The 25,518-nt window shown below is 39.8% G+C and overlaps 1 protein-coding gene across 1 annotated transcript in view; it reads right to left on the bottom strand.

The window, feature by feature from the left end:
- Positions 1-7,380: 7,380 nt before the first annotated feature.
- The window catches only part of ptprn2 (protein tyrosine phosphatase receptor type N2), a 53,596-nt gene continuing 35,458 nt past the window's right edge, over positions 7,381-25,518 (bottom strand). The window contains exons 7-13 of the mRNA XM_020602314.1: positions 22,912-22,989; positions 19,977-20,096; positions 19,087-19,253; positions 13,893-13,946; positions 12,862-12,926; positions 10,994-11,067; positions 7,381-8,898 (exon numbers count right to left, since the gene is read on the bottom strand). Coding sequence (XP_020457970.1) covers positions 8,827-8,898; positions 10,994-11,067; positions 12,862-12,926; positions 13,893-13,946; positions 19,087-19,253; positions 19,977-20,096; positions 22,912-22,989 — 630 coding nt within the window. The 3' untranslated portion in view covers positions 7,381-8,826. The remainder of the gene's footprint in view (positions 8,899-10,993; positions 11,068-12,861; positions 12,927-13,892; positions 13,947-19,086; positions 19,254-19,976; positions 20,097-22,911; positions 22,990-25,518) is intronic.

Raw genomic sequence — 25,518 nt, forward strand, 5'->3', positions numbered from 1 at the left:
ATATCATTAAAAATGACAGAAGATACAAGCATACAGTATGTTAGATTTATACACACGTATATATGGTACAGATCCTGTAGACACCATCCCACAGACTTCAGAGCACCAGACACACACACCAGTCTAGCCATCTGGATGAGGAAATGCATCATCACGTTTTTGCATGCCCTGCCCTCTTCATTGGGTAAATATGATCAGGCATCAAAGTTTCTGATAGGCTGCCGTGACGATGGGAGAGTTGTTTCTGTTGCTAGGATCTTGTTGCTAGGTCGGTTGCCATCTCAGAGGGTCAGAACGGGACATGTAATTCATGGATGGTTGGTTTCTCTCTAAGCACCCTAATCTGTGATGCAGATGAGCCCAAAGCTTGTCTCTTCCATCTCCACCTTCCTCCTCCCAAATGGACACTCTACCCCCCAGCCCCCCAATGCCCCCACCTCTGGATGGGTTCATTTAAAAAAATCAAGTTTGGATTTTGAGTGCTGGCATTTAAATAGTCCTGAGTTTGAAATAGTGGGGTTACTGAGAAATACTAAGGTTGATTCTCATGCAAAAACAGAGAGGTCAAGGGTCATTATTTGCTATTTAATAGCTGATAATGACCCTTGACCCCCTTCATGGACACTGGTGAAAACCCCTTGTGACTCCTGAGGCCATGCTGTGACAGCCTGAGACCCTGTGAGAGAGTAGACACATGCAGGCTACAACTAATATTTAAACTACAATTCGCAAGATGCAAGTTTGGCACATTTAAGGCAAACTTAATCATTTTATTTACATTTTAAAAAAGGTCATTGTGTAAATACTGTATACGCTATACATAATCCCATGATTAAATTATTTGGTTATTTTTATTATTCACAAAAGCATTTAACTGTGGTGACTTTTCACACAACTGTTATTGTTCTACATGCTACAGTATGTTTTGCTTCTGAAACTCAAAAAAAAAGCCTCATTAGGATTCACAAAAGGTCATCCATTGTGGTGCAAATGTGCTGCTGTGACTTAACAATCACTTTGGGCATTTTTAATATCATGCTATTATACTGTGCAGAAGGTATACAGGCCTGTGTTTAGTGGAGAACACGGGGAGGGCATTTCAACCCCCAGTTGAACCACAGTGTGCATGACTTATTCATTCCTGTCCTGTAAAACAAGTGCAGCTGTTCATATAAAGTGGCAAACAGTTAAACTATTCATATGAAACACTTCTCATATAGACGCTGAGCATTATCCACAGAGGGTAAGACAGTATAAAAAGTGGTAATTACCAACAACAGATGACAAACAATATGGGCTGCTGCTTTAATGGTACACGGCAGAAATACCGAAATGAGCAGCTACAGTGACTCTGCTGTATGTAAACATCTTGTGCTGCTACTGGAGAAATCTTTTGTTTTTGATGTAATTATATGTTATATTTCAGGCTTGGCTCATCCTCATCCTGCTGCTCTGACACTAGTCTTAAGTTCTTTGAGTGTTTTTTCTTCTTATTAATTCACATTTTTTTGTCAGTATTTGTATGTTAAAATCTCAATGGGGCATCGTAGTCAAACTGCGATTTAAAATTACAGAAAAAAACATCACGCTTTTTTGATAATTGTTCCATCACTGGCTCTTTACAATAATTAACCGTTTCCTTTCCTTCAAGTGCACCTGCTGACAGTGTTGCTGTTGCGACTGTTTGCCTACCCTTTGCCTTCATCATTCTTTCCCACACATCACTAATCAGAACCTTAAGAATCTAGTTGTGTTTGTGATGCTGATACCTTCTGACACATTTGTTCACCGTCTCTTTATCACTGATAATTATGCAAAGGAGGTGCGTTTTCAGCCAAGCAAAAGAAAGCAATCTTAGTATGCAAATGGTTAAGGTCCCTGCGGAGTGCAGTGATTAGATGCGTGTTGATAAACTCACTTATGATGAGTGACAGTGAGCAGGATTGAAGTCGCACTGGTCAGCGCTGATGAAAACGTCCCAGCCAAATGCCAGGTTATCCCCAGATGCATGATGGGACACAGATGAAATGGTGTAAAATGTCATTGTGGCTCCTGTGCACTCATTAATAACCAGAGAGGAGGAAGCAAAGGGGGTGGGGGGTAATGAGAGGAGATTGCCTTTGTGATTGAAGCCTGCCTTTTCTGCCCAGCACCCGATGTTGCATCTGACCTGGACTGGGTTGCACCGGCAGCTTGAAAGGCCTTTACCAAGTTTCTTTGTTCTTAGTAACACAGTAGTTCGTAGTAAATGCAAGCTAGCTTCAACAAGTGACTTATTAGATCAGGCTACTGAATGATGGAGAAATTTAGTTTCATTTTATTTTTTATTGTCCTTTCTAATGGTAACTACACAAAACCTAGTTTAGTAAAGTTAGAATAGTTATTGGTTTTGTAGATATGGAGGACAGAGGTTGAGTTGGTTATTCACATATGAAATATCTAAATTGGCTAGCTAGTGGGGAAAAAAGACAATTTGTAAACAAACAGCACTGACAATGTTGTAAGTTCTCTCTTCTTTTGTTTCTTGTCTTTCTTGTAGTGTATATGTTATCAGAAGGTGTACCTTTTGTAAAAAATTATGGTGTCTTGTATTATAATCCCATGTGGGATGGGCCAGAAGTCTGGCATAACACAGAAATAAAATAAAACTAAGATAACATTAGCTTAGTTAGTTAACAGTACATACAAATTACATCTTGCAATTACTGGTTGTATGCATGTTCATGTAAAAGTTTATGTGGTACAATCCATTTTAATTTAATGTTTAAATATGCTGTGTAAACACTTACTTTATTACTAGGTGAACTGAAAAACAGCGGGTGCAACCGACTCCTGAGAACAAACTTTACTCAGGAATAAGAGCTGGAATCAAATGTTTCTTGGAGAAGCAAAATCAAAATATTCTAAGTGATTAAAATGACTTCATTTGTAGGCTTAGTAGTTTGTTCAAAGCTAAGAAAAAAACAGAAGCTTTTGCAAAGATTCATCCTGAAGACGCACACTATTGCAATGCAGTCACATATCGCATTTGATCTGGCTTTTATGTTGAGATTTAAAAATGTGCACGGTGGGAGTTCATTTTAAACAAACAGTCAATGCATAGGCATGAGTATGCATAACTATTCAAGCAAGATCAATTTTCTCTGGGTCAGCATTTTGACAAACAGAGACAGAAGAAGAGAGGCACTAACCAGCAGTGCCAAGTTTAAAAGCTTGTTCGTTTCTTAAGAAGATCAAAGGTATCAAGGCCTTGGACAGACATGAGACGCAGCCTCTGTAATCTGCTCTCCATTCACTCCCAACAAAGAAAAACAAGGCGTTTCTCTTTGGGAAATCCTGGAAAGCATCCCAGACAGTCCTTCCAGCAAACCAACACTCTGGGATCTCCCAAGCCTCTCCATGGGCAAATGATGATTGTCAGCATGCTGTGTGTTCACATTCAAAAGTTAAGTGATGTGCAGTATTTATTTTTATTTGCTTATTCATTTATTGATTGCAAAGCTAAAAACACCTCTTGGACTTGGATTGAAAGTGACTTAAAAAGTTAAGTAGCTGCTTTTAAAAAAATGTAAGTAAATTATTTTTTAAGCAACCAAGTAGATCTAATTAGAGCTACAGCCAAGCTCTCCCCATAATATGATATAATGTGGTTTAATAAGCAAGATCAATTATTTTTATTGACTTATCCATAATTTCTTAAGGGGATATTTCACCCATGAGACCATTAAAAAAAGAAAATGCTAATATCAGCATTTCATTGCAAGTCCAAACACTGGCTGAAGCTAAATGAAGTACATCAAATAAAGTGGTCCCCAACATTTTTTTGTCAATCAACCCCACAGACTTGAGGTGTTACGTTTCTTTTTCAGTATGTTTAGCCAAGTTTGCATACATACTGCAGCAACTCAATGTGACAAATGTTTCACCAGAATAGCCACATTCAGATTAAGAGAATTAGATGAGAATATGGAAGCCCTTCTCTTGTGTGTAATATCAATCTAATGCTACAGTCAAAAAATGGTTAGCATAAAAGCTGGAAACAGGGGAACCAGCTTGCAATGCAAAATCTACCTATCAGCACTTCTAAAGATCAAATGTGTTTTATCTGAACAATTGCTTCTGTGTAAAAACAAGCTGCTGGTAAAGGAGAGTTTTTATACTAAACTAAGATAGCCATTCGCTAACTTTAGCTAACTTTGTTCAGATTACACAAACAAGATATAAGATGTTAATCAATATACTGTAGAAGTGCTGGTAGGCGAATACTAGCTCTTTCCAGCTTCTTACGTCAGACTCTGAGCAAGAACCAGCCCTTTTCTCTAAATGCAAGCCTTCCTTAACATTTTGGGAAACTGAGCAGCTGGCCTGAAGTTGCTGTATGTTTATGAAAATAAATATACTCAGCAGCATCACATCAGTTTGTAGTACTACACTCACCGGACACTTCATTAGGTATACCTGTACAATTGTATGCAATTCGATGCGACACTTCCACCTTAACATCTGTGTTTATGAAACTCTAAATGTTTCAGCATTTTGAGCTCAAATCATCATTTCTGTTTTCCACATTAACTAAGCTTCCTCATAATCTTTCCACACTCCTTCTAATTCGTACAGGAGCCCCCGCTTGGGGATCACTGCTCTAATGAAAGAAATACTTCTCCATAGAGGAACTACTGACTCGGCTTGCACTGCATTTCCTTGTAAGACTGCATGGAATTCACAAGTGTGTGAGAAGGACTGAGTGATTACAATAAACCATAGAGAGATCATCTATGAGCAGGCAGGAGCTGTAGGACCCTCTGAGGTCCATGGTTGAAAAGGCCCACTTGACATACCTGGCGACATGGAGGCCTGGCCCAGGGACCTGCACTGTGCGTCTTTTAATCTGCTTGTTGCAGGACTGAATGATTCATAGGCTTTGAGATGGCTTCACTTCGCTACTTGCCCTTATGGGATGAGCTTCTGCATTTCATGCTTATGACTTCTCACTTTTGTGTTGCTCACTGAATTTACAACTTTCCTTTTTGCTGGTAAAATGTAGCCTCCACGAGGCCTGGCAGGCCTGAGAGTATTTTCTGGTGGAATCATGATAACACAGGCGTTTGCCTACTTTACAGTCATTTATATTCTTGTGATTTGCTAACAACGGCTAGATACGCTGATTTTGATGATCTCACTACACAGGCTTATATGAGCTTAAGCAGTAATGTAGAAATCCCTAAATTAAAAATCACTTTGAATTAAACCAGCATCCAAAGAGGCAATACACAGTATCTAATTTTGTGACTTTTTCATAACACATTAATCCTCCCAAATGGGAGTTGACAGGATATCATATGGTACTGTAGCACACCAGATTCCTCAGGAAGCAATTACTATGAATACATTTTCTAATAAACTTGTACCCATCAGATGATAAGCAATTAAATGTACATAATTGTGGTTTCCATACAGTAATTTCTAAGCTGATTAGGTTTGGGTGCTTTACAACCTGAATGGGAGAATATTAATAGGGCTTTGGTTTGATTTTGCTGGTTAGCGATGGCAGCTCATCAGTGAATCATATGCAAATGAGGCCTCAGGAAGTGCACAAAGCCTCATTCCTGGCTATTAGAACTGTCAGGGGAGGGAGGGACATGTCAACATGCAGTACACACACACACAGATATGCATTCACACAAGAAACACACACATTATTGAATTGTGGAAAATTACATATTGTCTGTTCGCACTTCTCTATTTAACTGGTAATAAAATTCATACTGTGTATGTTTAGTTTTATGTATTTGCAGCTCTGAGATTTGAGGCTCCACAGTGACATTTTTATTGATAACCAGTACTATAGTTGTGGCAAATACACAGTACTGGGCTATACATGATACTGATACAGGGACGCTTTTAGTTTAATGCTAATTTGATTTTCATACCACTTTCTATAAAGGCATTTTTTTTTATAAACAGTTAAGAGGTTATGGGTAAAGGCTTTAATAACAGTGCAAAATTTATATTTGCTTTAGGGATTAATTATAACCAGGTAATAATCTGAGTTACAAGGTTTTGATTTCTTTTTTTTGGCTGGTGTTTGATGTTGGGGCACCTGCTCTAAAAATAATGACTTGAGATCTGATTGAGACATTGATTACTAACATATTAACATTTCATATTGTGGACTTTATGGCTTATTAGAAGCTATGCTTTGCTAGCTGATTACTATCATTTGTATCTATCTTTTTTGTCCACTTTATCCCCACTCTACCTTTCTGAAGTTCTGAAGCCAAATACTCCTGGTATGGCGCACATATCTTCAAACCAGATGTTATTGGCTACTCTTAGGTCTAGACTTAAATCTAAAGTGGATCGTATGTTTGCTGTTTACCTCTGGAATAATCTTCCATTAGATGTTTGTGTAGCTCCTACAATGGAAGTGTTTAAGTCTTGCTTCAAAACATGTGTTTTCTGTAGCATTTCACTCTAACTAGTGTTATTTTCTTGTTTGTTTTTGCCTTGTTTTTATCTATATGATGGTTGTTTGTCTGTCTTGTGGTGTTTTTTGATACACTGGAATTATTGTACAGCACTTTGGTCAACCTTGGTTTTTTTTTAAGTGTGCTTATAAATGAATCTGATTTGATTGGACTTATATTGTATCAAGGATTCCGTAGAAAGCAGCATTAATACTAGGTGGATTATCCTGGTGAGGTAAAGTAAATTCAGTTAATTAAACACCTGGGCATCTAATTTGTTGACAGTGTTCATGAAATACTTAATTAAAATCCTTGAAAGTTTCATTTTAAGAAACTGTCAACCTTTCAGACAAGACTGCGCTCAAGTTACACGTCAGGTGTGCTCAGAAACTGAGTGACACTGTTGCTTTGTGAAAATAAATGTCTACATAAGATATTTTCTCCTTTCAATCATCTTTAAATAAGACAAAAAGGTTAAAATAACTGAAAACACACACTTATACAGAAGCAATTAACATTTTTAAGAAGTTCTTGCCTGATGCCAGTAAGCTGACCATCACAACCTTCAGTAAATATCAACTAAATTGGACCTGGACTAACGTTTACTGTGACTGAGCCTCCTCCTCTCTGTAGCAGTGTGAGAAGATCTCAGTGGCTGAAATACAAGAATGATTTCATTTCAAATCCCAGCTACCGTCTCCACTGACAGCGCTGCTGAGCCAAACATTTCATCTGCACAAACCTGGGAGTCTCTCCCGGATACAAACCCTCAGGGAGCATGATACAGCTTTTCTTTGGGATTTAACTAAGGCTACCATTCAATTATACTGTGAGCCTTTCGGTGTGAGAACAGCCTTCTCCCTCCTGTTTGTGAGCGAGTGTATCAGAAATAACAGTAAACACCGGACAGCAACGCAGTATATAATCTGTTCTGGTTTATTATCAATCTGATTGTTACTTTTCACACAAAATATATAGTTTTCATTAAAGCTCTCAGTATATATTTCAGATAGCACTATTCATAAAGTCATTTATTATCTATACATAGAAGGAATAATCTGTTATGCTGCACAAAATATCACAATATACCAGTGATGGAGGGACAAACAAATTTAGCAACTATTCTAATGATCTGCTTAGATATATCATATTGTTTCTACTCATCCAGGATGACAGTATTTCTAAATAGAAGCACACATAGCTCAGTTGGCATGTTTCACATTTAATATTAATTCATGTTATAAACTATTTGTGGTAAATGTAAAATCAATGCAACAAGCAATAAAAAAAAAATCCCCTGATGTGTTGCAATAATCACGATCTGTGATGCTTTTCAAGCAACATCTGGACACAAGAGTGAGATGTCTGAGCCCAAAACACAACACGCACAAACACTGTAACATCTATACATGTGATGCCGGGCATAGTATTTGATTCAGCTTACAGAGGAGGAGGAATGTGTGGAGTTCATTTCCAAAATGCTGCATGTATCCAATATGGAGATACATTTTGAACAATACTATGATTTTTACAGACAAGTACTTAATTTACTTTACATACTATTCATCCAAAAGTACTACAATGGACAGCTGCAGTGATTTGTCAATTATTTGATTAATTGATCTGCAGCTATTTAGATAAATGATTCATCTTTCCTATCATTTTTTCATGCAAAAATTACAAATAATCTCTGTTTCAGTTTCTCAAATATGACAATTAGCTTTTTTTCTTTATTATATTCAACCGCAAATTGAATATCTTATGGTTTAGGCTGTTAGCCAGAACAAATATGTGAAGTGATGATGTTACTCTGGCCTCTGAGAAATGATTATTTTTATACACTTCACACTAAATGATTAATTGGGTTATCTGCAGGTTATGTGCTAATAGTCACTTTCTAATCAACTGTACCTGTTTTTAACAGATAGCTCATTTTGGAACAAAAATCTTCACTTGACATCACATAAACATCTTGTCAGTGGCACTAGAACAGTATGTTCAGGAACAACATCACAGTTATTGAGGATCAGGCTTCATATCGACAAAACCTCTCAGAGTAGGAGCGCTGATCTCAGCTCCTGCATCAGATCCAGTCAGACTCTCCTGAATCTCTTGAACGACACAGATCAGCAGTCGTACTCTGAGGCAAAACTGGAGAATCCGAGATCCAGGTGAGATATCTGGCACAACATTCATAAGTATACAGTATATATAGAGGTGAAGAGGGGGCAGAGACAGAAGAGGGAGAAAGAGTGGGGAGAAGGGAGGGCAGAGAGAGATGTCAGTGTTGAGTGGGCAGAGGAAAGTGGTGCTCAGCCAGCGAGAAGAAGGGGTGTGTAGGGGAAGGGGGGTGATGCCATCACTGAGGAAGAGCTTTCAGGATGGCGTTCACCTCCTCTGCCACGGCTGTCAGTGCAAACTCAAACTGCTCCTGAGAAGGGGGGGAGGGTTGCAGGGAAAGAAGGCAGGGAAGGAAGAAGAAAGTTTTAGTGTGTGTACAGACATATCACTGCTCAGTAATGCCATTGGAAAATGAGCCATCTCCTCAACCTTCACACTTGACCCTGCCTGTGACTTGAGGTGAAGGTGAAGCGCACTCTGAGCTTTAAACTCAGAGTGCACACGTACCCGGCACCACCATCGATCCAGCTGGGTGTGTCTGAAAATTGAGCTTTTAAGTCAAGCTGCAGTGCTGTGTGTGTATGTGTGTGTACATTTGTTTGTGAATCCAACTCAGTTTTCCCTGAGGAGCGCAAAAGGAGCTGACTGATGTTTACCCCACGGACCTGGTGTTTTAAAATTCCACTCCTCTCCCCAGGCTGCAGGCCATGGGGTCCTTTCACAGAGAAAAGGCACGTAGGAGTTTTGAGGGAGCAGTCTTTAGATGTGTCATCACACAGCCTGCCATAGTCTGGCCTGAGGATAGGTTAAATCAATATGGAGCAGTCACTGGTGGCCATGCCTTTCTCTTTGCAGTGGAGATTATCTGAAGTGTTCGTGTTTTCTATTTTTACATGCCTTCTGATCTTGTGATGCAGCCTGCCATTGTAGGTACATGTATCTAATCCCAAGTTGAGTTTGAAGTTCTGTGTAATAAAATAATATTTTTTAAAATCAGATACTGTAGAATCTGTGCTATTTAAATTCGCACCACTGGGGGGAGATCGATCTCTGCTCGACAGATCACAGATGATTTAGTAAGCAAGAACAAAAAGAGTCACACATTGTTGTAATTACTGCATGTTTGCATGTTGATGTCAGTCAAAAGGAGGAACAAGAGAGGAAACGATGTTTTTATGTATAAAATTAAAGTGGCAACATCATGAAGGAAAAAAGATAATTTTCTGTCCAATCCTAGAAACCTAACTCTAAATTTCATGCCTCATTACAATTTAATTTCTGTGTATACCTAGCATGAAGCCACAAAGTGGAATCAACAATATTACAATATAATTTCACTTAGACTTGTCAGAAATGAAAAAGAGAGAGTGCTTGAAAAGCTTTTCTCTGCTGAACAGAGAAGGGCTGTAAAAGCAGCATTAATGAACCATCTAGGAACACTGGAGTCTGGTAGCACGCAGCTTCCATAAATACTATCTCCCACCACTGCATGAGGCTTTCTTTGACTTCTTTACTCTATTATTATTATTACTGTTATTTACAGAGTGTGAGAAGAAATACTTTGCACACATCCTAAAGTATTTCCTGAAATGGTTAGAGATGGAGCATTCATCTGTGGCAAAACTGCTGAGATGGATGAATTTAAACAGCAGTGTGGACGGTATTAGCTGACATTCAGAAATATGAAACTGAAATCAACATGAAAGAACATTTTTGATATTTGATTTAAAGGGGTTTCAGTCATTTTTCAAGCAAACATACCAAACGATAGCTGCTTCCCGATTCCCAGATGTGAGGATTTGCTGCTTTTCGTTGTTTTTTTTTTATTTAAATTGAAAATGGAATATCTTTTGGTTTTAGACTGTAGGAAGGACAAAACAAGAGACCTTCGATATTGAGAAATTAAATATTCTTTCTTCTTTTAAAAGTTTTAGGATATTTCAATGACTAAATATCCATTCAATAATGAAAATAATCCTTGGTGGACACCCTAGTTATGCATCTTCTTAATTCCCCTTTTTATTAACTGTGCAATTTACAGCATGTAAAAGCTGTATATGGAACAGTTTAGGTTTAAAAAGTATCTTTTTAATATTTGTTCAAGTCATAGAAGTTAAGAGAAAATCTTAAAATGCTGCAGTGTCATGAGACAAAATGTCTCTGCAACAGAAGATCTTGGTCAGGTTCTCTCAGTCTTGTGAGATACTGCTGTATGTGGAACAGCGCGTTATTATCTTCCAAGACCATGAGTTTGTAATCCTGAAGCAGTTTCCCCTGATCCTATGCACATAAAGCAGACAATCATCTGTTTGAATGACTACAGCCCCTCCTCCCTCCCGCCCACTTCCCCTCTCCTCCCCCTTAACACCCCACCCCCACTGCTCACTCAAAGCTGGGGAACTTACCTTTGTCTGGACCATGCCAGCTCTCTGGTCTCTCAAGTGCTCCAGGGTAGCGGCAATATCAATCTCTTTAGCACCTGCAACAGACCAAAAATTGGACTGAGTTCAAAGCTGTGGCGTAATCCAGCTCACATCTGTCAATCTCTCTTTATACTGGGCTCCCTTTGGAACAGCACAGCGATTGAAAATTATTACATTCATCCCTCGAAAGACTTGGACGAGAGCCACAGACTGTTTCTTGATAAAATATGCAAAGGGATACTTTTGGGGTCTTGGAAATGTGCAATAATGAACTGAAAATATCTTCTGTGAGAATCTTGCTCAAAAATTGGTTTAGGTTATATATAGATCTAAAGTCGATTTATTGCCTTTGCTGCAGCCATACCAGTGATTAACCTGTGCTGCTCGCCTTCAACAGTGATCAGTTGCTGTTGCGTCGTGTCTGTTCTGGCTGATGTTAATCGGGAAATCACATTCTGCTTTAATGCTGATGGACTTTATGAAGCACACCAGAACTCATCTGAGGCAGAGAGCAAAACTGGAGAGAGAGCCACTGAACTTTGAAGATGCTTTTGAAAGTGAGACAGCGCAAGAGTGAAAATGTATGTGTGTGTGTTGGTGAGAGAGCGAGAAAAGGGAGGATTTAATGCAGCTGGACTCGGAGTACTCCAGTGCTCCGACAAGACTTTCATGTCTCAGAAGGGCTGGATTCCAAAGTTAAGCTGAGGAGAGGCTTTTCAAGCAGATAAAAAAGATTTGGCGAGCAAGATTATGTTCATTTTATACATTCAGGTTTGGAACAGGAAACAAAAGGTTAAAAAGAGACTGGGTGGCACCTTTCATCACCATGGACAACAGCACACTCATCACTAAACTACATGAACTCTATCAGGATGGGTCAGGCTTATTACGGTTGTATAGACAGAGAAGGGAAGGTCTGCATCAGAGGTGGCTGTCCTTAACTCTTCTGGTGGGGCTGGGGCACAGAGGGGGGGCGTGCAGAGAGTGAAGCTAACAGCCAGAAGTCAAAGGGCAAAGGGCAGGGGGCAGGCAAAGCTACGGTTTTAAAATGACTCAATGCGGCCTTTGGATGAACCCAGTTCCTGTGCAACCATAAGTGTTCATAAGTTAGATACTGCAAAAAAAAACAACAAAAAAACTCAATAGATAAATTAAATTAAACCTGTTTAATCATCCAAACTGCATTTACTTCTTCCAGCCTTGTTGGAGTTGAGATTCAGCTAAAAACAAGAGCTTTCAAAGTAGGTTCCTGTGAAACCATAACTGGTTTACCTATAATGATACACCAACACCACAACGATCTTCTCAAGTAGCTAGTCTTACCTATTTAATTTTATAGATATTTATATTGTGTGTTTGTATGTTCTTTTTGCCAATATATGTCCATATCAGCCAAGTCTTACTGTGTTTTTGGATAATATGGTGCCAACTAGGGACTGACTCAACTCAAAATTGTAGAAAACTAATTGTACCTGCATGTCTGGATTTGTACTATCCAGGATGATCTCAGGCAGTCAAGTTTACAAGTGTGTAAAACAGGAATAAGAATAAAGCAATAATAAACATAATGTTCTCATTAAACATTAATTTAACACTGGAGCAACATTTAAATGTATTTTTCCTTTACACATTTAATTCCCTTTTATGTGCAATCCAAATTCATTCATGTTCTGTTTTCTCTTTGTCCCCCCCGCCCATGTCTGCCTCTCTTCGTCGCCTTTCCAGGCCTCAGAGAAGTCACCCTCTAATGCATCCCCAAGACCCTCTGTGGAAAATGAGAGGCTTTAGCGTTGCCAGGGCGACGCTTCAGCACAAGCAGAAAGAGTGAAAGGGAAGTCATTGATCGTTACCTTTAGCCATCCTATTGAGGACCATGTCAATCAGAATGTAAGTCCCACTCCTGCCAGCTCCATCACTGCAGAGGGTCAGAGAGAGAGAGCGATCATTAAACTGGCAGAACTGTATATGGTTTTTTTTACAAGGAAACAAAATGCTCATTTACATCTGCATCTGCTGAGATACTGTGGAGTATATTTAAAGACAAATTAGTCTATACATACAACTACACACTGCTCAAAACCCGATACTTCAGATAAACACCTTAATTAGCAAGAATCTATTCTACCCCTTAATATTATCTTCAAATACCTGAGCACATCTGAATATCTGATGTTCCGGTAGATGTGATTAAGTTAAACCTTTGCACAGGAGTGCATGTGTGGTCTTGCGATTTGCTTGGCTACTGGGGGAGAGGGGAATGGCTTCGGAGGCACACTGGGGACAAAGGCTTTTAAATGCATGCGCCTCAGGAGCAGTGGAGAGGTGGAGAGGCCAGGAGCAGTGCGAGAATAGCTTTTGGAGAGCCTTGCTTTTCCATTACTCCAGAGATAGCCTTATGAAAAGCCTCCCTTTGTGCCCGGCGGCCATTCAACGGCTCTGCATGTTAATTGCAAACAAGGCATGCACCTCTCTCTAATAAAGGCAAGGCCAATAAAACAGGAGTTCGGCCTGAGCACCAGTGCTTCATTAATTCACTGCTAGACACTCAGTATGTACAGCTCCCTGAGAGGGAGAGTGGGCTGCCTGACCCCATGACGGACTTAACACGATGTGACTATTAAAAGTGGTCAGACAGATACCTGGTGTTCAATACAAATCAATCAAGGCCAGTTAACTAATTCAATCAAATAGGAAATGAAAGTGTCTGCCTAAGTGTCTTTGTGCCACAGACACAGTCAGTGGAATAAACAGCAGCTCTAGTGGACACAGATAGAGTAAATGGGCTGAGAGGGGTTTAACTAAAAAGCTTCTATCTTCCAACACACAGGCCATGACAAACACTATTCTGCCACTGTCAGAAGGTCCAAATAGTTGTACTTGCCTGCAGTGAACAATTATCGGGCAAGAACGACCCCGGTAGCACTTGTTAACCTTTCTGAAATTAAAAAAAAAAAAAAAGAGAGAGAAAATTGGATGTTATTGTTAGCTAGATGTCAAGTTGTCTTACATGCACAAGCTGGTACATCTTAATGTAGAACAGAATCGCTTCTTTTTTCTGAGTAATAACAATAACAATTAAAGCAAATGTGACACATGAGGGACTCCTGCACTGAGGTCTGGACAAAACTAACAGCTGCAATAATCCAAGGAACAAACAGAACCCTGAGAGATGCTTCCTCCAGTCAATCAAGCCCTTTAATTTCAGGACAGTGAGAGAGAGATCCATGTTGCATCATGTAAATAAATTGAGCATCATTTCAGACAGCGTTATTGTGACATGTGGGTGATGGACGTGGTGGTGTGATGCTGTGATTGCCGACCGCCGACGCATTAACCCTGGCCAATTATGAATGTTCTACACCACAGGCACGGTGAAGGCCAACAAGCCTTTTCACATCCCACTGTTGCCATGGAAACTGACTACACCGAGAGCTTCCGCATCTCTCCATTTCACTCATTTTCACCTTTCAACGACAAAATGAGAAGTAAATGTTTTTAAATACCAAATAATGTTTTTAATACTTGTTATATATTTTAGGAAGATGTGAAAAAACATCAGTATAAATCATTCTGCATGAATCTAAAATACTTACAATGACTCCTACTACCGTTACTACTATTGGTAAAATAAGTTGTGGCTTATAAAATATTACATATAATTAAAAATGCTACAATATATTATGATACATATTTTATATGAAACAGTTCTAATTAGTGAAATATTTTCTTTTGATATATTTCCATTTTCCCTGGTTTCTTTGTTTATTTAAGCTCAGTTTTTGAAATTTTATGCCACTGTGAGCTTTAAGATTTCTTTTTGCCATGATGAAGGTCTTTAATGACTTACAGCTCGACTTTATTATTTAAATAAATGCAATGAACAGTTAAATATCACAATGTGGTAAAAGTATGGACATCTTCAGTGACCAACTGATTATTTTTGCCAAAGAAATTTGCTGTTTTATCTTTATTTTTTATGTTTACAGGAAATTAAATGGCAAATAGATATTTTTACACTTGCAAATTTGTCATTAAAATCAAAATATGCCCTCAGTTATAGGCATATACAGATGGGTGGAGTTCCCATGCAAGCCAGAGGAAAGAGGAGGAAGAGGAGGAGAGAGATAGAGTCAGGAGTGGGAGAAAGACAGTTTGTGCACAGGCCTGGCTGAGGAGACACAGTTTCCAATGATCACTTTTGTGACTATGCAACTGGGCTCATATTACTAGCTGCAACATCACAAAAATGACACTGGCAACCGCAAAATACCAAGTTCGCTGAAACTGTGAAAACCCGTGAGTGAACAGTACATGGTGTGGATCTAACAGCTCTGAATCATGTAATAGGAGAGCACCTATTATGAATCTATGTATCTGTTAAACCTAGTCATGTACAGTACAGTATACACTGTCCTGTCCACAGGATTTCTGCAAACTTCAAGAAAACCATGTTTCTCTAACCCTGTGTTTGTTCCCTCAAGCACGTTCTCTCTCTCTTCTCCTCTCTGTCCTCTCTGTCACGCAGGTTCTCTGTGCTGGACCATCGCCATCCTTGGACCTCCCACTCCTCTGGCTGTGGGTGTCAGTTCAGAAATCTGGATCTGAATCCTTGTTCTTCAGGAGTCCCACTCTTATTTGTCTACCCCCCACACACACATTTTTATTCATTTGTTTCATGAGGTTTCTTCCATTTCTTTTTCATTGAAAGTTTTTTTTGGGAAGTTTTTCCTTATCTGATTTAAAAGTCTAAGGACAGAGGGTGTTGTACATTATACAGATTATAAAGCCACTTGAGACAAATTTGTCATATTGGGCTTTAATAATAAAAATGTGATGTGACTTGACTTGAGAGGTTTAAGTTCCAAAAACAGCTCCAAACAGCATCACAACTAAGTAGAAGTGACTGCAAGCTACAACCAGTTTGATTAAACAAAAGCACGTTCTCTCTCTCTTCTCCTCTCTGTCCTCTCTGTCACGCAGGTTCTCTGTGCTGGACCATCGCCATCCTTGGACCTCCCACTCCTCTGGCTGTGGGTGTCAGTTCAGAAATCTGGATCTGAATCCTTGTTCTTCAGGAGTCCCACTCTTATTTGTCTACCCCCCACACACACATTTTTATTCATTTGTTTCATGAGGTTTCTTCCATTTCTTTTTCATTGAAAGTTTTTTTTGGGAAGTTTTTCCTTATCTGATTTAAAAGTCTAAGGACAGAGGGTGTTGTACATTATACAGATTATAAAGCCACTTGAGACAAATTTGTCATATTGGGCTTTAATAATAAAAATGTGATGTGACTTGACTTGAGAGGTTTAAGTTCCAAAAACAGCTCAAAACAGCATCACAACTAAGTAGAAGTGACTGCAAGCTACACCCAGTTTAATAAAACAAACAAATAAAATAGCACCAACTCTGCAAGGAATAGATGACTTGATAACACTGTACCTCTCTTTTCTCACATCTACAGTATACTACACACTGGAGGGACAGACTTCCATCTACAAATCAGAGGCATCTATGTCATCTCGGGAGCTTTTTCTCTGCCTCTGTCGCAATCCCAGGCCTGGTTACGTCTCTGGCCAACATTTTCCTGACCTACTTTTTTTGGGATTCTTCTATGAACTGTCATTCCTTCATTTAGTCCCTAGATGTTCATGGACACCTTCCCGTGCCCTCTGTTCCCGGTCGCACGACTTGGCTCACCTGTTGCCTCTTCCTCGTTGGTTCCTCATCTTGAGTTCTACCTGAAGTCTAAACATTTCAGCCATTTTGTTACTAGTGCTCCTAATTTAATCGTGTTTTCTCCCAGGTCTGGATTTACTTACCTATTTTGAACTTTCTTTGGATTTTGAACTGTGCCTCTTTCCTCATACTCCTAGATCTCATGTTTGTATTTTCCCTTGTTTTTGCCTTTTTGCCTCTGGTCTTTGCACTATTTACTTCATTTTATATTATTTATTTAATCAAATGTTTAGCTTCATTTACCAGCCTACTGGCCAATTTGTGTGCATTTGGATCCATTTCAACTCAGTTTGATGTTTTGTTAGAGCAACGTTATAGTAGAATCTTGCCAATACGGCTTCTATTAGGATGACAGCTTCTCTTTGGGTGAGTGTACAGGGCTCCCTGTGGCTGGCTGACCTCATGAGGCTAGTACGGAACCTGCTAGCCATCTGTTTGCCCCGTCTCCCAGTCAGCTCCCTGTGTGGCCAGCGCTGAACACACTAGCAGCCCTGTTGCCTTTTGATCAGCTGGTACTAAGCTCGCTAGCAGCCCGTCCAAGCCTCACAATTGCTTTTCAGTTTCTCAGCCTGTTTCTCCTGCAACTAGCACTGGGTGTACTGTTCTCCAGCCTATTTCCCAGCTGGCTAGTACTGGATGTCCAGTCTTTTCTCCAGTCAGCTTCTCATGTGACTAGGCCTTCTAGCCCTCAGCCAGCCTCACCTCCAGCTAGCACCTGGTCTGCTAAACTACACAGCCAGCTTCACTCCCATTTAGTCACAGGCCTGGTAGCAATGCCATCATTGTCTTCCTGTTCCTGAACTGGTTCCCAAACTTGCTGCCAAATCGCCCTCCCCCATCGCCGTTCCTGAGTTGATTACCTCCATCGACCCCCCTTAGCTTTTGAGTTTGCTCCTGAGCCGATGTCCCCATTCTACGCCCCCTCACCTCTTTTCTCATTCCTGAGTTGAGCTCCCTGGTCGATGTCCCCACAGCCTCTGAGTGGGCTTCCACTTTGACCTTATTGATCAGCATCTTCCCAACTTTGAAGTACCTGTCTAGGTTGACCTCTCCAGCAACCCCTGGCTAGCTTCTTCCACTGGTGTCATGGCAGCTCCAGAGTTGGTCTCCCTAGTCGATGCTCTGTCTGCTCCAGAGTCTTTGTTTCTGGACTCCACTGCAAATGTCACTGCAGCTCTTGCCTTTGCAGTTGCCTTTCTGCTCATCCTCCAGAGGGGTTTCATTTGCAGTAGGCCTCCTGCTTGTCCTCTACAGGGATTCGACCTTCACCCTTGGCTTCATACTCATCTTCCAGAAGAAACCTCATCCATGTCAGTGCCCTCCTGAGTAACCTCTGCTTCTTGTCTGGTCCTGTGACGGCCCTTTTGAATTTTTCTGTTCATCCACTCTCCAGTCTCCATGCTATCTGGGGTCCCCTGTTCCTCAGCTCTCTAGACTTCCTGATGCCTGCCTGGGATCTCCAGATCCTTTAATCCCTTGGCTGTCCGCCTGACACATCTGCACCCTGTCTGGATTTATTTACCCATTTTGGACTATGCCTACTTCCCTAGAACTTTCCCTGTGTTGTTTTTTGGACTTGGCTCGGTTTCTGTTTTTTTGGCTTTGATCTTTGACTTTTAGGACCTTTTGCTTTTCCTGGATTGATTTTTGTTACACACTTGCATTTGAACTCTGAACTCTGTTTATTTTGTACTCAATTTAGTCACCCTGGATTCTATGTAAGCCATGTTTTTTCTTGTTTATCTTATTAAACTGTTAAGCTTCATTTTCCAGCCTGTGTCCCTATCTGTCTGTGTTTGGGTCCAGTTCTTCTCAGGTCTCAGGAGGGTGTAATGTTTCTGAGAAGAAAAATTACACCCCCCTGGGTTTTCCCAGAGACACCATGGCTGCTCCTCTGCCAGAACACATTATATGAAGAGCATAGTGAGGTTATTCAGTCACTAGCTTTCTCCCTCTCCCATGGTTTTAGTAAGATAACTCTCATTAAATTGGGTATTTGAATTAGGGGTTTGTTATTTTTAACTTTTCTCTTCTTCCCAAGCCAAGCCAGGCAGTGCAGGGCTGTTAATTTTCTGCATCACATGTGCTGAAGGAAAGTGAGGGAAATAGGCCCAGGACAAAGGGGATAGCACAGAAACACAGTTCCTATTAGAACAACCATTCTCTAGGTCACCAAAAGGTAGAGAGGCACAAGGGAGCTGGATCAGAAAGATGCTGACAGAATACAGAATATGAAGGCAAAAGCTCAGGATAAAGAGCAGCTGTAAAGGTGGAAATCTGTCTGAAATTCACTGAGTTGCAGTGCCTGGTGTCAAATGGCAGGGTCTTCACTCTACCTGCGGAAGTCTAACAGCGTCCTAGCTGAGTTGGGGATTCCGCGATCCATCCAGGACAAGAAGTGGAACTGGGTGACGGTACGCGTCTCATTGGTCTGCAGGTTTTTCAGGTAAAAGCTCCGCACCAGGAAGTCCTCACACCAAATGTGCTCAGACACCAAGTTGACCTAAAGATAGGAAGAAAATGTATTACATCTTTATACCATCCACGCTGACCAAAGAACGATTGCTTCACCCAAATTACAAAAATCTTCCGACTTGCCTCTAGTGGTTTGTGGATAGTTTTGGTACTATATGTACCCAGCTATCAGGAAGCACCTATTCCCTAACCGACCACACTAAGCTATCCTGTTTTCTGTCCACATGTTAAGGCTTTTTATTCAGAAAGACAGGAGGATAGACAAGCTTTGGGCTGTAAAATAAAAAGGGCTGCTGCTATTCTCAACTTTTATTTAATTAGTTTTAAAGGTTTTAAAGAAATGACACAACATATAATATTTTAGGGTCTTCATTAAAGGGTTCCCACCTGCTAGGCCAGTCTAAACTGAGAAGGAAGGCTCTGTATGGATATAGCAGGTATGAGCATCAGTAAAGTGTTGACATACTTCTAATTTGTTGAGCTTAATTGAAGAGTCATGTTAAAAGTTTTTCCTTCAGTGTGTTTAATTTCTTTATCAGTTTTGGAGATGACAAATAAATGGCTACCTGTTTTTCCTCAAGCCTTCTTGTCTGCATTTTGTTTGGTCCTCTCTACCTTTCTCCATGCTACATTTCATACCAACACTGCCATTTTCAAAATTATGAGATTCCTACCATTACCCCAATATAATTTATTAACCTGAATTTTAAACTTGACACCATTCAAGCTTTGTAACTTCAGTTTGACCTGCCTCATATACGTGGTAGACGTCAGATCCCTCATCAGGCCAATAGTGGTGACACTGCTTCACTCCATTTTCAGAAAGCGGGGTTAGCATAACGATGACAACGCAACCACTCTCCCACACCATCTACACACCAGAAGAGAGATGTCAGACATCCCTCAAACACAGTGAGAAAAAAAAACAAAAAAACAATTCACGAGCATTTGTAAGACATTATAATAGCACTAATATCCAGCTGAACTCTGCCAGTAGCTGCACCATATTGCACATTAACATTACTTGGCAGCCTTGTATTAGAGTGAAATTGATTTCTTAATCTTGATCCAGAAAGTATTAATAAATGTCACCTCTTTGCATGCGACAAATGATAAATATTGAGTCAAGCAGCAGGAGGCTGCATCATGTGTCGCCCCCTCAGTTGTCTGATAACAGCATCTACTGCACTGCTGCTTCATTTTATCTTATCACAATCTAATGTGTCCTTGGGAAAAAGATACAGGGCCACAGCTGTCATTAGGAAAATCAAGAGGAAAAGTGGGTTTTATGAATGCTATAAAAACACAATGACCCTGACTATACACTAATCACAAGCTTCTGTGATCCAGCCCAGTGCACACATTACATGCCAACTGTGCCAACTGTGCATGGATGTGATGAGATTAGGCACGGGGATAATGCGCTGAAGTACTATCAATTTGGACTAGTGAGGTTTGGCAAATATTTGAAGGTAATGAGGAAAAAGTATATTTTTACTGTCAATTTTCAGCCAGTAAAGCAGTTACAGAGCCTGTCATCTTTATGTTTTTTAAATGTGATAATGATTTCCAGGCTCAAAAAACATCTACTACATCACTTATATAGAATACACGATAGCAAAAAAGCCTCAAAATGACAGATATTGCTGCTTTGTGAACTCATGCTGATTGGCGTTCTTGCATTGAATTCTAAAAAGATTGAACAAGAAAACAAGCTCCAGCAGAGCTAAGGTAATAGCCAGAGATGGCAGGAATGGAGATTGACGGAGGAAGGAACGAAGGAATGAGGAGCGAAGGATTAGAGCAGAGTTGCCTTTCAGAGTGCTGCCTGAGGCCTGTGTGGATTAGAGAGGACAGAGCAAAAGATTTGCCTCCTGCAAGGTCCATTTTCATGAGAGCGCCAGTGTTTTCACTGTTTGTTTACTTTTAATAGAGGGAGAGAGGGTGATTTTCCTCCTGCCACAGTCCAAGATTAACCATAGCGGATAATGAATGACTTGTTCCAGACACAGGACTGATGTTTAGTGTGTCAGTCAATTGGTCTAATTTTCCATTAGTTTCTGCTGTTCAAGGCTAAATAGCACATTGTATTAGATAATGGATATGCATGCATTCCTCTGGCACAAATTTAAAAAAAAAGTGGCAAACAAAACACAGCTCAATTGACTATAAAGATAATTATCAACTTTTGCATTTGAGGCACTGTAAAATGTACAAATTAAACACAGGCCACCTTTAATTCCTATTTGAGCTGTAGTCACTGACTGTATGTAGTCAATTAAGGCGCATTTTTAGATCACACTAACACCATGTGAGGCCAGAGCCTGTGAGCAAGTTTGGGTGTTTTTCTTTTCTTGTCTTTAAAGTGTGATTAACTATTCACTAACTATATGCCTTTTGGTTTGAAGAACCAGACCAATCCAGAGTAAATTTGGCTGTGCCACCCTTCCCTGGTGACAAACAGGCTCTAATGTCTGTGCTAATGCAAAGTGAACTCTATAATAATGATACAAAGTGAGTATTGATTCAGTACATGCAGAGTGCAGGGTGCAGGAGCAGCTGGTTTGCCAGGATTTATGCTTCTACATCTTGGTCACCATATGGAGGTCCACTGATGACTACAGTGCTGTCCTATTAACACATATGAATGTCATTTGCCGACTAGGCATCATTTACATCATCAACAGTGATTGATGGCAGCTTCATCTGATATGTACGTATGGACAAGGAAATGACTGCAAAGGCCATGAAACAGGCAAATATGAGCAAACATCAGGACTGTGTACTAGATACAAATAAAAGCTGCAGGTTCCTAGTACATATGATGTAGTAGTAGTAGCATTACCTCATCTGTAACCTTGTGCCTCTTGTGAATTACTACTACATTTGAGGCACAGAGTTAAACATACAATTTTCCTAAATACAATTATTCTTTGTCTTAGTACCTCTGTGATTTGGATTGAGTTACACTGGCAGCATTAAAAGTATGCTGGATTAGTTACTAGCAGTTCCTGTTAGCAACATACCCATGGATGTAATTCAACCATTGCTTAAAAACCAAATAAAGAGTACTCTAGACACCCTGCTCTTGTACCTAGAAAAAGACAAAACCATCAGGTCAGACACAGTGCAGTTAACAGTGTCACTGTCACCTGGCTACTTTGAAACAGAAGACAAATTAAAACATGAGTGTCAGATGTTTGTATCATGTCTCTGTGTTGATTTTTTATTGAGCAAGGACATATGTGCAGTTTCTTCTTGCCTGAAATCAGAAAATACAGTCACAACTTGTGAAATGGGTTAAAAAATATTCTTTTGTGCACCAGTTGAAATATTTTTTCATCCAGACCGTTAGAAGTGCCTTTGAGCCTTCTGGAAAATCACATGCTTAGTTCTGTGACTCAAATGTAATGAAAATACATGACAGGCACAAACTAGGGATACATTTCTACATTTATACTACGTTGAAAAATTCAACCATTGCTGAAAGACCAAAGAGTATTCTAGACTCTCCTTTCTGGGACCAAGAAAAAGACATCAAAAACACAGACCAACCTGCAAACCACACAAAACCTCTAGGTCAAACACAGTGCACTTCTGTTGTGGTGCTTCCAAACCCTCTGCAGTGGAGAAACACAACGATAAAAGGTAAAAGACAAACACCAGTTAAAGAAGATGAGTTTTACCTGCCAGAAGTCGGCCACAGTGGAAGGAAGCGGGCCCTGTGAGGCGATGTAAGTAGGGTTGCGAGGGTCATGGTCCATCTAGGAGAGAGGGGATAAAGTGTGAGACAATTGTTTAAATGGGGACTAGCAGATGAAGCCGTGCTGTCTGGGTAAAGCACTCGCATCACAGCTTCCATCTGGATGGAAGAATGAAAGCTCATCTTTGGAGGAAAATGCTTCTAATTTCTTTTCTCTGTCATTCATTCATTCTCTCAGATCGTTTCTTGCCCCCTTGTCACATCCCTTCTGTCCTCAAGATGTGCCTGTTTTATAACTGCTGTAATTAAAGTAAATTCAAACTGTTACAAGTTACTACTGGTAAAATGTGAATGTCATGAAGTCTTACACATATTTGAAGGACGTGGTTTGTATCCATGTCAGTTCATCGTGTTTTTGCGAAATCATAGACTGGACAGAAAGACTGAAGACCTTGGACAAACCCAACTGATATTCATCAACAGACAGATAAATGTCCTTTTAAAAGATACTGCAGTTGTTTTTTTTAAGTAACAAAATATTTATGATGACTTCTTAATAGACCATGACAACTAAATAAATAAATAAATTGTGCTTGCCCATTCATTATCTCATCATTTAGGAATGATGATACACCTACTGAAGATAGTCTTACACGAGGAAAATGCAGCGGTAACAGAGTCATTTACCGAGAGACACGTCTCTGAGCGTAACACAAGAAACACCACTGCAGTAAGTCACAGGATCACACTTGATGGCTTTTTCTTTCTTGTCAAGGACACATAACATAACAAGCTTAAACACTCAACATCTAGTTTTTCCTTTAATTTCTTTGTGTATTTCTGCTTAAAAGGAATATAATTATGGATCATTTCTATTGTTTTTCCTCTCCTCATGTTCAATAACCTCAGCAAAAGGATTAATTTGAATGCTTTGAGCAACTGATAAAACCAAAACTTTTTGGAACATTTTAAATTAATTTGCCTATTATTTATCTCATGTCTGTTTGTAATTTGTTTTTGTTATGGTGGATTAAAGGTGCTAATATGTTTTCTCGTTTAAATCTCCTCTCAAACAGTGATGTAATAACAAACTATTGTGGGATGTGGAATATTACCTTTAGTACTTTATTTGAGCTTGGACATTTGGAAATACTTGTATGATACATGTATGATTCATAGTCATGTGTCTACTAGATGCGAGGAGGTACATCAGTGTTATTTCTGGGTTGTGTAGTTTTAACTAAATGGTCACTGAAGGGTGGAAGTGAAGCATGATGGACCAAAAATGGCTCCTTCAATACACCTAGAACTGGCAGAAATTTGAAAATTTGACAACTGTTTTTTGAGCAAATTTCACTAAATCAAACATTGTGTTCACTATCCATTAACTGTGTTATTCAATTTTCATCCTTTCTGGTTGAAATTACTCATGTGAGTTTGCTTAAAGACATTCTCCCCCACAGAAATGGAAGAGAGGTGCCAAATGCTGGTGCTGCCACTCAGTTTAACCAAACTCAAGGACACAGACATGCTGTAGCTCTGTGCTGACATCCCTGCATGAATACTAAAGCACAAATATGAAAGGGTAGTCCTGCATTTCTGCTGTCTTGCCCTTGCCATTGTATGAAACAGACAAACTACAACAAAAAAGGCAAAAAGTACTCTTTGGTTTGGAGTAAAATAACTAAAATACCTCACACAAATATTTGTTTCCAGAGAAGCATCTCAATTTTCACCACATTTTAGAGCCATGATGCTGTGTTTACAGAGTATAAGATAGAGGTTAGGAGCTAATAGCCAGCTTGAGCCCATGCTGGACAGTTTGAAAACAAAAGCATGAAGAACAGAGGAAAATGCAAAAGCCACACAGTGTTTGATTTTCTCAAAAAAACTGTACATTTCTTCAACACTAACATTGCTGTAAATCTGGGAGCGGTTGCATTATTTGTGGTCAAGCATCAACTGTTATTCAGCTTTTCCCTGTGTGTCACTCTGCTCGCCCCTTCCTTTTCCCTCTCTGACCCCGGATTCACAGAAAGGAGCAAGAGATTATTTACTCATAGACCACTGCCCCTGAAGCTAATGAGGAAGAAGAAGCTGCATTAACAGACATAATTATCACAGGTTTGCTGAGCCCAGCCAGGACTCCCTTTTGTGGTGTAATTACTGTCCTTTCATCCACACACAAATGCATCGGCCATTACTTTGGTTTTAACTGCCCCAAAACAGTCTTGGATAGCTTTACTTTATGCCATTTCTCTAAAGCACCAGTCAGATTTTTGCTTAGTTTCTTCCCTGATTCATTTTATTATAATAATATAATATAATAGAAGGCAAATGTCACACTACAGCACTAAGCTAAAAACCTCTGTGAATATGCCATTAGAGAACATGGAGGATAAGGAGAGTATCTAAAATTTTCCATAGTTTGATTCTGAAGAGTAATTTATTGCAGCTGTGTGTGCCTCCTTCATCTGTCTCCTCAGAAATTTTGGCACTGTATTTGAAATGCATAGCTTCCTGTTTCTTTGATAGAATCTCTTCTCAGCAGCCTCAGAGGAAATCATGGCTCGCAATGTTTCTGGGGTGG

This window comes from Monopterus albus, unplaced genomic scaffold (assembly GCF_001952655.1).
Source record: "Monopterus albus unplaced genomic scaffold, M_albus_1.0 scaffold55.1, whole genome shotgun sequence".
Classification (NCBI taxonomy): domain Eukaryota; kingdom Metazoa; phylum Chordata; class Actinopteri; order Synbranchiformes; family Synbranchidae; genus Monopterus; species Monopterus albus.